The 17,632-nt window shown below is 40.6% G+C and overlaps 1 protein-coding gene across 3 annotated transcripts in view; it reads right to left on the reverse strand.

The window, feature by feature from the left end:
• BPNT2 (3'(2'), 5'-bisphosphate nucleotidase 2) overlaps positions 1-17,632 on the reverse strand; it is a 36,653-nt gene that overhangs the window by 17,263 nt on the left and 1,758 nt on the right. For all 3 annotated transcript variants that reach the window (XR_009603432.2, XR_009603431.3, XM_060610569.3), the window contains exons 2-3: positions 1,956-2,118; positions 731-826 (exon numbers count right to left, since the gene is read on the reverse strand). Coding sequence is in view for 1 of the 3 variants with exons in the window: in XM_060610569.3 (XP_060466552.1) it covers positions 731-826; positions 1,956-2,118 (259 nt within the window). In the remaining 2 variants the exon portion in view is untranslated. The remainder of the gene's footprint in view (positions 1-730; positions 827-1,955; positions 2,119-17,632) is intronic.

The raw sequence follows: 17,632 nt of genomic DNA on the forward strand, positions 1-17,632 counted from the left end.
CATAGCATAATGGCTGTGTCCATTATGTGCCGCAGCCCACTGGCACTTGCAAGGCTCTGGGCGAGGTCATCCCGAGCTGCACGGAAAGCTCTTTGGCACGGTCCTCCACGCTCCCAACTCCCAATGTGACCATCACAGATCTGATCTGCCTTCTGCACAAAGCTGACAGACACGACCACATCAAGACGGTGGGAGGGCCAAGGGTCCAATGGAGCTCTGAATGGTGTCCAGGGCTACACGAGGATTAGCCTGATTAGTAAGACTGTCACCACGACACCATCCATTTTTGATGCTGAGGTTGCCAGGTCGCCATTGCCCTTAACCACCACGGTTTCCTGACATGACAACAGATTTGGCTAAGGCCACTGGGTGGTGGGTCTCAGAACCCACATGGAATCCAATGTATATGAGCCCTGGGCCTTAGCCCAAGCCACAGCACAAGAGAAACAGAGAGGAACACAGCGTGTGCCCAACTGGATTCCTCAACGCTCTCCATCTCTCATGGTCATTCACGGTTTCTGTCCTCTAAAGAGAGTTTAGAAAGCTCTGCCTCATTATGTGTTATCGTTACCAACACCAAATCCCCACTGTATCCAATGAAAGGGTGAGGTATGGTGGGGACTGACCTCAATAATTACTGAGCTACAGTTGCGATTCTGATAAGACAGTAAGTACTATAGACACATGATTTAGTAACGTTAACTCTTGAGAGCTCTAGTGTATCTCTTACCTGTGTATTCAGAAAATGGCTTATGTATTACTCCTAGCACAGGTTTACCATTCACAGCCACACACACCATAGTAGTGACATACTTTCGAAGATCCTCTAGGAGAAAAAAAAAACACAGAAAACAAAAAACCCCGATAACATACGTTATTATTAAAGTAAGTAATTTTAAACTTTAGTTTTAAATTTGAAAATCAAGTTAAATACTTAGAATAGTCCCTGCACAAGAGAGGCGCTCACATTTATTATCACTATTATATAATCAAGCCAATCTCAGTTTAGGAAAAGTGTTTATTAAAAAATCCCTCAATATTCTGTATTTCTACGACCTACTTCCGCAAAACATTTTCTAATTTCGGTTGCTATTAGACACCTTCCTCTGTCTTCCTCCTGTTCTCCAAATAGTTACCTACTGAGTGTCTATTATGGGTCAATCAAGGTAAGTGCTTAAGGACTAGAATACAAAGATGAAAAAGTAGAAGGCCCCACATTCAAAGAACTTATCATCTAGAAGGAGGGCACATAGGTAAGCAATTACCTTTACTATATCCACCAACAGAGCAGAGAAAAAGCAAGCATTGGATATCTCAGTGTAAGAAACAAGGCAAGAGAGAGGATCCACAGAAATGAAATCTGAGCTAGGCCTAGGTAACAATACAAACAAACAAAAAAGAAAATGCGGTGGGGGCAGTAATTCTCCATGTTGCTACTTACTTATCCCTGGATGCCTACGACTTACTATGCTGAATTCTAAAGATAAATGTATACGCAATAAACCCTCAATTCCTCAAATCACGAGTAAGTATTATATTCTGGCTACATAAATAAATACCTGAATAATGTACACCTCAATATATAATAACTCAGTATGTAAGCAAACACCTCAAGAAACAGGTGTCCAACAGGAACCATTTTGTTGTTGCGACTGATAAAAACGTCCTTTCACTGAAGGATCAGTGAGTGATAGAGTGAATCACGACCCCTAATAGGGAGTATGCCATAATACAGTGGTTTTGGGGGGAGAAAAAGGTTGAGAATACCTGGGTCCATCCAAAGGTTTCACACCACACTGCATGAATCCAGCTCTCTGTCTTAAAACCTAATTGGAAAGGCTCGCGCCAAACTGGTAAAGTATTGACCCACCAGGTATATACCACCCGTCTTTGTTCTGATTCTCCAGTATATAATGGCAATCTGAAGTCTGAAATGAATTTTCATGTGAAGTCACCTGTATATTCCTGCGTAGCATCCAGTGGATCGATCCAGACAGTAACGCTTTCTGCTGGTACCTCCTTAGGGGTGGCGATTTCCTTCAGGATGTCCTCAGGAATCTTACGGTCCCATAGGATAACCTCCTGATCAGCTGCATCTACGTGTTCCTCAGTATTTATCTGCACCAAAAATAGATGACAGCTAAAACATTTAAAAAGAAGAAATACCCCCTCAGAAAACATGAGAGAGAGAAACTTTTCAGACCGAATCGCATCCACTGGAAGTCGGTAAAGCCGTATGTTTATTTTGAAGCATTTCGTTACAAAACGGAAAAATATAAAAAATTCCAGCAACATCTTGCCTTCAAGTACTATTAATTTAACTTAATATTCAAGTTTAGTTTATTGCCTCAGAGAATCCAAATATAGAGAAATATAGAGAAATTAATCATCAAAGAAACAAGCTATTTAAAGCTTAATGATATTTATAAAAAACAACAGATCTAAAGCGTGAAAACAGATTGGCAATATTATGGAACACTGAACTGAACGCGGTAACTGTAAGGAGGAGAAAAGTGACAATGGACTTGAAAGAAATATGCTTTAGAGCAGATAATTCATGAATGCTAAGAGTCACAATGTCCTAGAAAAGTAATCATCTAAAATATAGCTTTGATCAATAGAAAAAAGAAACCTGGAAATAATGAAAACAGATAATAAGCTAGCATATTATAAAATATAAACAAGGCTGAAATGAGTAATCCAGACAGACAAAAAAGAGCCTTCTCTTCACTATACCAAAGGTAAGTCACAGGATAAAATGCTAAAGTCAAATTTTCTGTTTTTATTTACTAGGACACAAAATTAAAATATAAAATAAATCTGACTTCTATAAAAACGTAAAGGTATAGGGGAGTAGAGAACCACTGCTTTCAACAGTAAGCTTCTTAATGAATACTTAAAACATACTCTGCTTTGTAAAACAATGATTTAAATTAATGTATTACAGGGCCGCCTGGATGGCTCCGTTGGTTAAACGTCCGACTTTGGCTCAGGCCGTTATCTCGAGGTTGGTGAGTTCAAGCTCTGCATCTGGCTCTGTGCTGACAGCTCAGAGCCTGCAGCCTGCTTTGGATTCTGTGTCTCCCTCTCTCTCTGCCCTTCCCCTGCTCACGCTCTGTCTCTCTTTCTCTCTCAAAAATAAACAAATGCTTAAAAAATTAAAATCAATTAATATATTACATTTATATTTACTTTTGTAAATAATGACACACCTAAACGAGGCAAACTGAAGAAGTGACTGCATTTTAAGAATTGGGTTAATAACGGACTGTCAACTTTATTCATGTACTACCTTATCAGAAGACTTCCTCTATCAAATCATAACATCCACATGCAAGAAAAATGTCTCCAAAATGTGAATTTCCAGTAGGGATTAAGACTGAAGCGAGGCAGGCTTTTGGGTACTGTCCTTTCTGACAAGCTCCCTTTCCACAGCAGATCACTGTGTTTGTGCAGCACGTAATGGCACGCCCAGACCCCATACCACAGTGTCAGAGTGACGATAACACTGACAACTACGTAAGTAAACAGTCACACACGATAAAAACCCTACAAATACCAGCAATCTCTGGAAAGTGCCTGAACTATCCCAAATTGTCGCAGAGAAAGTTAAAAACTGTAATATTACAGAAAGATAGAGCCACTTAAATAAAAAAAATATTTTTAATATAGTGTAAACATCCAATTCATCCATTCACTTATCCCTTTAGTGATTCAGCAAATTTTACCGATTGCCTATTACATGCCAGGCAGTTCCCAGAACCGATGTACAACAGTGATCAACTTGAGACAAAAATCTCTGCCCCTGTGCCCCTTAGATTCTAGGGAGTTAAACAATGCACAAATGAGTGAAACAGGTCATATGCTGAATAGTGATAACAAGGAGATCTAAAATATAGCAGAGAAGCACCGGAAGCATGTTGCAGGAGAGCAGAAGGGTAACTGTTTAAGATAGGGTGGCCGGGATTTTTCATACTAGCCTAAAATTACAAACTACCAAGTGCCCATCAACTGATGAATGGATAAACAAAATGTGGTACATCCATACAGTGGGATGCTATTCAGCCATAAAAAGAAATGAGATACAATTCATACTATAGCAAGGGTGAACCCCCAAAACATTATGTTAAGTGAAATAAGAAATAAGAGACCACATACTGGATGATTCCATTTAATGTGAAATGTCTGTAACATGCAAATCTATGGAGACAGTAGATCCGTGGTTGCCTGGGGTAGGGGTGGGAACACAGATGAGTGGTAATTGGGCACAGGGATATTAGTAGGGTGATGAAAACGTAACACTGATTAATGACAATGGTTGTACAGCTCGGCAAATCTAGTAAGAACTAGTGAACTGGATATCTGCAATGGGCAAATGATACTGATATGTAAAATCACGCTGCAATAAAGTTGTTTGTTTTCGAAGACAGGGTAGCTAAGGCAAAGGCGGTGTTAGAGTGAAGATTTAAAGGAAGTGAGCCTCGCCAGGCATCTGAAGTTACATCCTTCCAGCCCACGGAGTAACAAATGCAAAGGCGGGAGGTGGGAGCGTGCTGGTATTTTCAGAGCAAGGAGGCAAGTGCGGCCAGAGCAGAGTGAGCCCGGAGGAAGGAGCCGGAGATAAGGGTGGCAACGGAAACCTGATGGTGAAGGACTCAGCCGGCACCTCACCGAATCAAGCTGCCCTCCATCATAACCTCTGCGAACAGCGTGCACGGCGTCCTAGCCGTTGCAGAACGCTAAGGGAGGGTGGCAAGCGTAGAGAGGCAAAGGGATAGAAAGGAAGAAGTGAAGTCATAACATGCAATTCATGACTTACTACTGAGAAAATCCAAAAGGACCTGTAGATAAATTATAGGATAACAGAACTTTCACAGCCAAGTCTCTAGGTACAAGATCGGTATTTAACAATCACTTGCATTTTTTACCAGCAACAGATACTAGCGACAGATATTAAAAAAAACAGATTTAACATAAAAACGGAAGCCATTTCAACTAACAAAAGAAGTAAATTATTTGGAAATAAATCTACCCAAGATGTGCAAAAACAGTACAGAGAAAATTAAGCTGTATGAAAAGAACATTAATTACTGAAAAACGACAAAGATGTCAATTCTCCCACCAGTAAACTATAGATGTAATGAAACTCCAATCAAAATCCCTATAATTTTTTTTTCTTTCTTCTTTTTTTTTTAAACCACTTCTTGGAAAAAGAACAAGGCGTTTTGGTGACAGGGGCGGGGGAGGAAAATTATCATGGTGGGCTGACTTTCCTTACCAGTTATCAAGACTTACCTTAACGCCAGAATAATTACGACTGTGGCACTGGTGACATATTCGGCTTTTCCCTGCAGCTTCACTGAGAAAGCTACACACACGTATCAAGTGTGATGGCTTGATAGGTGGTAAAACGATTAACCACAATCAAGTTAACTACTGCATCTATCAGTTGTTCTGTGGTGAGAATGCCTAAGATCTAGTTAAGATCTACTAAAATACAGTATTATTAACCACAGTCATCTTCCTATATATTTGAACCTCAGAACCTACTCATCGTGGTCATAACCACCAGTTTACACCCTCAGACCGACACCTCCTCTCTTCCCTCATTCCCTAGACTCTGGCAATCACCATTCTACTCACTGTTTCTAGGAGCTCAACATTTGTTTGGATTTTTTTTTAATGGCAGAATAACATTCCAGTGTGTGTGTGTGTGTGTGTGTGTGTGTGTGTGTGTGTGTGTGTATCTATACTGATCCATCCATCAGTACTTATCCATCATTTCTGTATTTTGGCTATTGTAACTATTGCCACAATGAACACAGGAGTACAAACATCTCAAGATACTAATTTCATTTAGATATATATCCAGAAGTGGGATTGCTAGATCATATGGTAGTTCTATTTTTAATTTCTTGAGGAACCTCCATAGTATTTCCATAATGGCTATACCAATTTACATTCCCACCAATGGTATAAAAGGGCTCTCAGAATTTTCTCCACATGCTTGCTAACATTTACCTCTTGTCTATTTGATAATAGGCACCCTAACAGGTGAGGTAACATTTCAATTGTGGTTTTGATGTGTACTTCCCTGATGATTACTGATGTTGAACAACTTGTCATATAACTGACAGTAACTTGTAGGTCTTCTTGGGGAAATATGTATTCAGGTCCTTTGTCCATTTTTAAACTGGATTACTTATTCTTTTGCTATTGAGTTGAACGCGTTCCTTATAGATTTTGGACTTTAGACCCTTATCAAAATACATGGTTTACAAATATTTTCTGCCATTCCATAGGTTGCCTTTTCCTTTAGTCGTTTCCTTTGCTGTGCACAGCTTTTAAACTTGATGTCATTTTCCTTGTTCATTTTTGCTTTTGATTTCTGTACTTTTAGTGTCTTTTCTAAAAAATCATTGCTCAGACGAGTATCAAAGAGCTTTATATCTCAGGTGTTGCACTGAAATCTTGTATGCATTTTGAGTTAGTTTCTGATGAGTGAGTGGTGTAAGACAGGGATCCACTTTTATTCTTTTGCATATAGATAGCCAGCTTTCCCAGCACCTTCATTGAGGAAGCTATCTTTTCCCAGCGGTATGCTCTTGACGCTTTGCCAAAGATGAGTTAAATGTACACGTGGGGATTTATTTCTCTATTCTATTCCTTTGGTTTACATGTACGTTTTACGCCACTACCACACTGTTTTGATTACGATCGCTTTGTAATTTGAAATCAGGAAATGGGATGCTTCCGGGTTTGTCCTTCTTGCTTAAAATTGCTTTAGCTACTTGGGTCGTTTGTGGTTCTACGTGAATTTTGGATTATTTTATCCCATTTCTTTGAAAAGTGCCATTGGGATTTTGACAGGGGCTACATTAAATGTATACATTGCGTTGAGCGGTATGGGCAGTTTAACACTACTAATTCTTCCAATCCAAGACACGCAATACCTTTCTGTTTATTTGTGTCTTCAATTGGTTTCATCGGTTTTTGGTATACAGGTCTTTCACCTCCTTGGTTAAACTCACTCCTAGGTACTTTATTGTTTTTGATGCTATTGTAAATGGAATGGTCTTCTTAATTCCTCTTTCAAATAGTTCATTGTTGCTAATATATAGAAATAATACAGGGGCGCCTGGGTGGCTTAGTCCACTGAGCGTCAGACTTCGGCTCCGGCCATGATCTCATGGTTCATGAGTTCGAGCCCCACGTTGGGCTCGCTGCTATCGGCTCAGAGCCAGCTTCGGATCCTCCGTGGCCCCCCCTCCTGCCCTCCCCTGCTCATGGGGTCTCTCAAAAATAAATAACACATTTAAAAGAAAAAGAAATAATGATTTTTGTTGACTTTGTATCCTGCAACTTTATTGAAGTATTAATATTAGTTGAACAATATTTTGCTAACAATATATTAGAGTTTTCTTTCATAATATCATGCCATCTGCAAACAATTTTACTTTGGATGCGTTTTATGTCTTTTACTTACCTAATTGCTCTGGCTAGGGCTTCAAGTACAATGTTGAATGGGAGTGCTAAGCATGGGCATCCTTGCCTTTCTGATGTCAAAAGAAAGTTGTTAGATTTTCATGATTGAGTATCATGTTAGCTGCGGGCTGGTCACATATGGCCTTTATTATGTTGAGGTATATTCCTTCTATACCTACTTGGTTGAGAGTTTTTATAATGAAAAAGTGTTGAATTCTGTCAAATGCTTTTTATATTTTTATTTTGAGATAATCACACAATTTTTGTCTTTCATTCTGTTGTGGTCTATCACATTGATTGATTTGCATATACTGAAACTATCCTTCATTCCTGGGATAAATCCCACTTGATCATGGTGTCTGACCCTTTTAATATGCTGTTGAGTTCAGTTTTTTAGTATTTTGTTGAGGATTTTTGGATGTATGTTCATGAGGAATAATGGCCTGTAATTTTTTCTTCTTATAGTGTCCCTGCATAGCTTTGGTATCAGGGTAATGCTGGCTTCATAAAGTGAGTTTGGAAGTGTTCCATTTTCAATTTTGGGAAAGACTTTGAGAAGGATTGGTATTAATTTTTGTTTGGTAGAATTCACCAGTGAAGACATCGAGTCCTGGGATTTTCTTTATTGGGAAATTTGATTAAGGATTCAATCTCCTTACAGGTCTGTCCAGCTATTCTGTTTTCTTCATGATTCAGTCTTGGTAGGTTGTCTGTTTCTAGGAATTTATCCATTTCTTCTAAGTTACCCAATCTGTTTACCTATAACTGTAGTGATCTCTTTTGATCATTTGTATATTGTAGCAATCAGTATGTAACGTAGCGGCTGTATGCTTTCATTTCTGAATTTATAGAAGATTCGAATCGTTTTATCTTTGACTAGCCAAAGGTTTGTTAATCTTCTCTTTTCAGAAGACCAGTTCTTAGTTGAAGTGCAGTGTAAGTCCGTCATTTCCTCATTGATGATCTGTCTAGGTATCTGTCCATTGGTAAAAGTGCGGTACTGGGAGTCTCCACTACTGCTGCGGCTTTGCCGTCTGTTTCCGTCCTCAGGTTTATCATATTTGCTCAACGTACTTAGTGCTGTGATGTTGGGTGCCTATGTATTTACAGCTGTCATATCCTCTTGATGAACTGACCCTTTTATCTCATCATATAATACCTTCTTTGCCCCTTGTTAGTTTTTTTACTTAAAGTCTATATTGTCTGATGCCATTATGGCTACCCTGTCCTCTTTGGGTTTCCATTTGCACGCGGTATCTTTTTCCATTCCTTCACTCTGATCCTATGCGTGTCTTTAAAGCTGAAGTGTGTCTCTTGTAGGCAGCATACAGGTGGGTCTTTTTATTTTTATGTTTTTAAAATCCATTGACTGTTTTTTGATTGGAGAATTTAGTTTACCTACATTTCAAATAATTATTAGCAAATGTGGACTTGCTAATGCCACCTTGTTAATTGCTTTCTGGCTTTTTGTAGCTTCTTTGTTCTTTTCTTACTCTGTTGCTATCTTCCTTTGTGATCTGATGATACTCCACGGTGGTATGCTTTGATTCCCTTCTCTGTATCTTTTGTCTATCAGAGGTTTTTACTTTGTGGTTATCATGAAACTTACGTATCTTATAGTTATAACAGTCTATTTTAAGTCAATAATAACTTAACTTTGATCCCATATAAACTCTTCCCTCTTTGCCTCCACCACATTTTATTTTTGATGCTGTAAGTTACATCTTTCTATACTGCGCATCCATTAACAAATTTTTGTAGCTCTATAGTTTTAAAAAAACACTCCTCTTTTAACTTTTATATTAGAGTTAAGTGTCTTGTACACCACTATTACATTAGAATATTCTGAATTTAATTCTATACTTACCAGTGAATTTTATACTTTGTTTTCATGTTACTACTTAGATCCTTTCATTTCAGCTTGAAGAACTCCCTTTAACACTTCTTATAAGGCAGTTCTGGTGGTCAGCTCCCTCTGGTTTTATTCGTCTGGGAAAATCCTGATCTAGTCTTCATTTCTGAAGGAGAGTGCTGCTAGGTAAAGTATTCTTGGTTGGCAGTTTTGTTTTGTTTTAACAGTTTCTTTCAGCACTCTGAACAAACATATCATCCCACTCTCTCCTGGCCTACAGGGTTTCTGATGAAATATTTGCTGATAGTCTGATGAGGGGTTCCCTTGTATCAGGTGAGTTTCTTTTCTCTTGCTGCTTTCAAATTCGGTCTTTGATTTTTGACAGTTTTATTATAATGTGTCTCAATAAAGTCCTCTTTTGAGTTGAATTTTTGGACTTATGAACTTCATGTACCTGGATGTCACATTCTCTTCTCTAATTTGGGAAATTTTCAGCCACTATCATTTAAATAAACTTTCTGCCCTTTTCTCTTTCTCTCTTGGAGATTCCCAAAGTATGAAAAGTTACACTTGATGGTCCCCCATAATGCACACAAGTTTCTCCACTCTTTTTAACTTCTGTCTCTGTTGTGTCTCCCCTTTTGTTCAAATATTGCTTTCCTGATTTCTTTGAGTTGTCTGTGTCTCTTAAACTCACTGAGCTTCCTTAAAACAATTTTTTGAATTTGTTGACAGGCAATTTGTAGATCTCTGTTTCTGGAGGGTCAGTTACTAGAAAATTATATTCCTGTGGTAATGTTGTGCTTCATTCATTCATTCATTCATTCATTTTGTATTCCTTGAAGCCCTGCATTGCTGCCTTCACATTTAAAGAAGCAGTCACCTCCTCCAGTCTTTACTGATTGACTTTGTGAGAGTTATCTTCACCTTGAGTCTGATGTGGGATTCTAAGGCTTTCTCTAACATTTTCTACAGATATGCATTCTCCACACTTCTTGTTCTCTCTTGGAGGGTAAATTCTTAAGATTATAAGCTTTATCTCAACCCCACAAAGCCAACCCAGGGACTAGGAGCCTCCCATTTGTCTTCTCTAGGGTGGTACTCTGAGATACTCAAGTTTGTGAGCCTTTTCCCAATTCCGCAATTCTGCTGGCTTTCCGCACTTGTTTGCTGGCCATTTACAAAGGCTCAGTCTCTCTGTCTACGGGAGCACATGCTAAAATCACGCCAAGGTGGGCGAGCGGACTGGGTTTGGGCAAGACATGGAGAGTGTTGGGGGTGCCTGTGAGCCAGTTGAGGGGCCCTAATGGTGAGGACTCCCCAGCGACTCGTGGGCAGCCTTCCTAATGGGTGTCTACAAAGAGCATCCCTTCAGATGAGCCCCGGTTTATGTGTTCCCACAGCCTCTCCCAACCCCTAAGTCTTGCAGATCACTTCAGGGACATAGGTGACAAGAGACAGAAGTGGTTTCGTGGGCAGTGTCCTGCATGGCTGGCAAAGCCAGACACTCACTCACACATTCCTGTGGGTGAAATTGCAGGCTTCAGGGGGTCTCTCTTGGCACCGAGCTGTGCTGTCTTGAGAGACGGTGTGGTGAAAGTGAAGTGAAAACATTTCTCTCACTCTCATCAATGTATCTATTCTTTTTTTTTTTTTTTTTTTTGCCCCAATGGTGTGCTGGAACATCTCTGCTGGACTCCCAGATGCCCACAAAGGAACCCTTATCTGTGGATGACTACCCAAATCAATGTTCTGTGAGGGAATGACCGTAGAGAACTCCTATTCTACCATCTTGCAGGTATCACTTTAAAGTATTATAGCTTTAGGGCCCACATACTTAATGAGAACACAATTTAGTCTGTGTCGGATAAGGGAATGTAAGAGTAACACTAAGCAAACGCCATGGAATAAACGTAAAACAAGCAACAAATGTGCCTCCCAGAAAACACAAAGTAGTTTCTGGGTCTTGACCACCACGGCTTACAAAAATGGCAGTGCCGAGTGTGGGTAGCAACTACCGTGCCTTAGGATGAAGATTTCTGCCTAGAGTTCAAGCCAGCTTCTCCACATCGTTTCAAATGAGTATGGCCTAACAAAGTATGGGACTGCATCTAAAAACATCTTCCCTGAGAGTCAGGTTAGGAAGAAACAAACGGAGCAAGAGACCAAGAACGTCAGTCCGGTGTCCCCACCTGCTTCTGCACAACCGCTATTTGTAACCTGCTGCCACCATTACACACCCACAAACAGAATAAACCCACCGTACGACATTGTCAACGGCCTTAGAAATGGTTAAGTTTCTCTCAATTCTTTCCCACATTTCACCAGCCATTAAGTCCTGGAAATTCTACCCCCAGTTCTAAATACATGAAACTATGTATACCAAGCAAATCTTAGTTTAGGCCGCCATCTATCTCTCACTTGGATTTCCTTTTTTTTTTTTTTTTTTTAACATTTATTGATTATTGAGAGACAGAGTGAGAGCATGAGCATGGGAGGGGCACAGAGCGGAGGAGACACAGAATCCGAAGCAGGCTCCAGGTTCTGAGCTGTCAGCACAGAACCCGACACGGGGCTTGAACTCACAAACCATGAGACCATGACCTGAGTCAAAGTCGGACGCCCAACCGACTGAGCCACCCAGGCCCCCCTCACTTGGATTTCTAAAATAGCCTTCAATTGCTCTTGACTCCTACAGTGCATTCACAGATTCATTCATTCATTCAACAGCTACTAATGGCCACGTATTGCAAACCGCTATGGGTACTGGAACAGAAGAATGAACAAGATGGACAAAATCACTGCCGTTATGGAGCTTCCCCTTGCAACCCAGCAACCCGCCATCTTCCCAAATCAGATTCTGGTCACTCCCTGCTGAACACCTGTGGTTTCTCATTGCACAGAGATCAAATCCAGACTCCTTACCATCATCTACAAAGGTGCGGATGATCTGGCCCCAGTAACCTTTCTCTATTTGCATCCTTATTTACACAACACTCCAGACTTGTCTTTTTCTGGTCCGTTGGCCTCAGGACCTTTGTACTTTCTACTAGAAAATTATGTTCCTTTGGCAACGCTGTGTTTCCTTAATTTTTCCTCTCCTGCTCATGCACACTTTTCTCAAATCTCTGCAGCATTGTCTGTTTCTTATCCTTCAGATCTCAGTTCAAATGACAGTGCCTCTCAGTGGTCTGCCCTGACCATCATGGCCAAAGCAGAAGCCCCACTCACTCTTCTGACATGGTCTTATTTTTTCTTCTTCAAAACCCTTATCAGTATCTGAAATCAATTTATTTGATCACAGGTGTACTATAGATCTCGACCTACCGGAACATAAGTTGTATGAGTTCAAGGACACAATTTCCTTCATTACTGGAGCCTAAACCAGTCCCTGGTACAGTAGGTGTTAAACTCAGAAGTAGACAACATTATTCTTTGCCAATATACTTACATTTCTTCCCCATAACCCTTTCCATTCAATCTACTCTCCCTCCGTCATTGCTACTGCCTCTCTGTCTCAGTCCTCAACAGGAATTGTAGAATAGGAAATCAAGACTCCAAAACACAATTAAAGCTATTCATATGAAAGCTCAGTTACTTTGGGGCTGCAGAGGATTTTGGTTAATGTCCTAAGAAGACAGCATTCACTACATTTTTCCATGAATCATTATATCCTAAAATGTTGTTTGTTTTTTTTTTAATTTTTTTAACGTGTATTTATTTTTGAGACAGAGAGAGACAGAGCATGAATGGGGGAGGGTCGGAGAGAGGGAGACACAGAATCCGAAGCAGGCTCCAGCTCTGAGCTGTCAGCACAGAGCCCAATGCGGGGCTCGAACTCACGGACTGCGAAATCATGACCTGAGCCGAAGTCGGCCGCTTAACCGACTGAGCCACCCAGGCGCTCCTATCCTAAAATGTTTTTACATATAGTGCCTCACACTGTGCTTGTCACATAGTAGGCATTCAACAACTATTTTCTAGATGGAGAAACATGGCTCTACCTGTCTTCTTCAACCTTTTCAGAAGTTTTTTACTATCAATACCATCTTTCAGATATAGATCCATAAATAATTAAACATGCTCTATCGTCTGTCTCACACCTTAAAAACAATAACAGAAAAAAATCCATAGAAACTTCTCTTAGTCCCATAGAAGACCCCAGCCAAGCTCCTTAGGAATCCAATTTCTTGAAAGCCTTGTCCTTACTATCTCCATTTTTTTTTTTTACCTCCCATCTTTTTCAGTTTTGCTTCCTTTCCATCAAGCCACCGAGCAAGTTCTCACAAAGTTCACCAGTGACCATTCACCACACAGAACCACTATTACGAGTATGTGTTCTATCATTGCCAGCTCCTCAATTTCTTGGGCATGTGGCTTTATCCAGGTTGGTCCCCTAAGCTTTCTGAGCTGCTAAAAGTGAATGATAAACACATCTCCCTACAGGGTTCTTTGGGTGAATCAATGAAACAGAATAGGTAAAACAAACAAACTTAGTATAGTGCTTAACACTGAGTAAGCATTGCATAAAAGCTGGATGCTATTATTCTTGTTAAATGATTATTTTCAATCTGCGTTATCCTTGGCTGTAGGCCCTTGATCTTCCCCTTTCACAATATAGTCTTTCCATAAACAATCCTGTCCACAACAGCTTTCAATTAATATCACAACACTGATGACTCACAAATTCCTATTTCTAATTCCGATGGGTCTTCAGAGCTTCAGACCGATATATTCGACTACCTCCTTAACATGTCCCCTCGGCCATATCAAAGGCAACTCTAACTTCACACGTCAAAGATGGCACTCATAATCTGCCCCCTTTGACTTGTCATCGCCCACTCTTCAAAACCAATTGTGAAAATCAGATATAGAGGGGTCGTTTTCGGAACATCCTTAGAAATTCTCTCGTATCTTTCCAATTCGCTCTTTTCTGTGACCACAGCAATTTAAGATGTATCATCTCTCACTAGAGAAAACCTCCTAGCTGGTTTACCCCCTCCAAACGATTCTCCAAGTGTCTCCCCTGAGCTCTACTAATCATTCAAAGCACTATAGGTTAGTTAAGAATACACTGTGGTTATACCTCCTATATTGCCTTATCTACAGAATTAAAGGGACCTGAGATGATTCTCCGATCACTAAGTCAATCTCTGAGAGGCTAAAATTATCTTCTAACTGTGTAACGCTTGGTAAATTAGTTATCCTCTCCAAGCCTCAATTTCTTTATCTGCAGAATGGGGGCAATAGTACTTAACTTCCTATGTCGTTGTCAAGAGTAAATTAACGGTGGTAATACAAAGCTTAATTCAGCGCTTGTCACTTACTGAGGACTAACTAAACGTTAGCCAGGAAACCAAGCTGAGTATAACTTTCCTTTTAGCTGAGCTCTGGTCTTCATCTCTTGCACAGCCTGTTTTAACATACTTTTAACTGGTCTCACCCACCTCCAAATGGCCACAGCCCAAAGTATGGCATGTTGCAGGCTTCAAGAAAAGTCAGGTAAATCTGGCCCTCTTTAGTACTTTAGGATTCAACTAAAGATTAGCTCCAACCCTCTTTGAGTGAACTCGCCATGTGACTACCTTCCTAATTTCTTCCACAGTGATTTCCCCATGTGCATCAGATTCAGACTCATCAGGGTACTGGAATTTACTATCCTACTACCTCTATTGGGCCAGCTCCTTTCAACTTGTATTTTTTTCTGTCTGCAGTGCTTATGTCTGCACTAATTATCAAATTTACTAGTTATCTAGATTTTACAGAAGGGGAACTGCAGCTCAGAGATGTGAAATGACTGGCCAGGGTTACACAGGCAGGTGACTGGACAAGATGTCAAGTCAAGTGTTCTTAGCACTGTATTAAGCTTCTCAAACTTTTCCAGTGAGTACTGCTGTTAGAGAAGAGTTTAACCCCCATCTTAAAGGTCAACGAAGCACAGGCCCAAGACTCCTATCAGACTGGAGTAGCATGCCCGATCTTCAAATAAAATGAATCATCGTCAAAAACTGAACAAGTTGGGGTGCCTGGCTGGCTTAAGTCAGTCGAGCGTCCGACTCTGGCTCAGGTCATGATGTCATGGTTCACGAGTTCAAGCCCCGCGATGGGCTCACTGCGATCAGTGCAGAGCCTGCTTTGAGTCCTCTGTCCCCCTCTCTCTCCGCCCCTCCCCAGCTCATGCTCTCTCTCTCTCTCAAAAATAAATAAAACGTTAAAAATACAAAAAACAAAAAACACTTTGAACAAGGAAAGTTGAGGACAGGAGCCTTTCAAATACAGAGTTCCCTGTATAGTAAATTGAAACTATAAATCTAAGTGTGTCTGTTCTGTAGCTGCAAATCCACTCCAGAAAACTATCTCCAGCCTTCCTTTTCATCACCATCCAGAAGAATATAATGAAAGTGCCGCGCAAATGGCTGCAGTTACTAGTATTTTCACATAATAAAATCAAGCACGGCCTATGCGTTGAAGAAGAGAAGAAAGGTTGCCTGGGGACTCTCCCAAGATCCCTGACATAAGAAAGGCTGCACACCAAAGGAAATCCGGGGCTCCCAGCCCAAACTGGAGTTTTCTTAGGATAACACTCACTTCTCTAGAGCAGGGTTTCTCAACCCTGGCCCCAACTGAAAAATTAGGCTACGTCATTCTCTGTTACGGAGAGCTGTCCTATGCATTGTGGGATGTTTACGGTCTACCTACTAGAGGCCAAGTAGCATTCCACCTCCAGCTGTGATAACCAAAAATCTCCAGACTGTGCCAAATGTCCCCTGAGGGCAAAACTACCCCCACATGCGTATTCTAGAGTGACACGTGGTATATCCTCGTATGAGGAATAAACGTGAGATAGGAAAGCTCAAGCCTCGGACTCCAGACAGGAAAAGTGTGGTAAAAAGTAAGAGACCTCTCTCTATTTGCACAGGGCATCAGGATAAAAGAAGAAAGCCTCTGTGGCTGATCAATGCTAATTTTCCACAAGGAAGTAAACGGAGTGGGACTGGACTTAAAATCATTACCCCCCAAAATCCAGGTGAGGCTTCAAAACCAACAAGACGTCTAGGACTACCTTCTGGGTGCTGGGGGGCAATGAGAGGGGAAAAAGGAATCCAGGGCTGAGTGTCTACATAGATGGCTGTAACATCTGGCCTCTAGTCTTAACGCAGCGATCAAAGGCCATTCAAGAGGACACCACTTGGCAAGAGGACAAGTAGGACATGTCCAACGTTCTACTTGGACATTGTAGAAATAAATGTGACCTCCTCGACACCAGCAAAAGCCCAACACTAGAAGTGAACGTGTGAATATTCAGTCACAAGAAAACAAAAAGCTATTTTACGTGGAGGCAGAGCCCTCAACATCTGCACTTCTGAAAGCCTGGCTTTTGTGTTCAATAAAATGCAGTGTTACCACTTGGCAGCCATTCCCTTCACGTCTGCTAAGAAGCGCAAAAACAAATGCAGAATCCTGTGGAAGTTCCCCAAAGCAGAAGGTTTGGTTCACACGTGAACACACATGGGCACGCAGGTACGTGTTTTTGGTATTTAAGAATGTCGTCGTCTTCATCTTCAAAAACACGAATTTCAACTCTGATATATTTTGTTATCATGGCTTCTAATCTTCTACAAGTTTAGGTTTTCCCTAGGGAATTGCGCTGTAAGTTTTAAACAGCCTCCAAAAGATCTAGCTAAAAATGAAGCATTCGATAGTTCATATAAACCATGGAGTGTTGCGAGCCCCGCATTCCTGTCTGCAAATTGGGCGTCGATAAAATTTACTTCCTAAAGTTGCTGTCAGGATCCAAAGAAGTCCTGCGTGCCATTATCTGGGTGCCTAAAATACATTCAAGACATGGTCACCATTTCTACTGATGTAACTATTCTGCATCAACTTCTATGAAACTCCTCTGTTTATTCGACAAACTCTTAAGAGAATACCGTGTGTCTTGGAGAAAAGATATCCTACCGGCGGATCTTACATACGCAAGATACACATATCTGTACAAACCCAAGATAAGTATTGTTTGTGATGATAAAGCAGGGTAGGACAAAAGAAGAATAAACATTCTGTGTCTTGTTTGAGAATTCTTGTGTCAATAACATCTGGTAGCCAGCGGCTCATGACATGAAGCCAATGTTCCTTCCCCCTGAAAAAAAAAATTTTTTTAAAGGAAAGAAAAAAAAAAGGCAGTAAGAAAAAAATGACAGATGGAAAGAGGAAAAAAGAGAACCCAAGCAGTAATACGACAGACTGGAGGGAGGATTACACAAAACAGGTAATTCTACAATGACAATACTCGCT

Source organism: Panthera onca, chromosome F2 (assembly GCF_046562875.1).
Source record: "Panthera onca isolate mPanOnc1 chromosome F2, mPanOnc1 haplotype 2, whole genome shotgun sequence".
In the NCBI taxonomy this organism is placed as follows: domain Eukaryota; kingdom Metazoa; phylum Chordata; class Mammalia; order Carnivora; family Felidae; genus Panthera; species Panthera onca.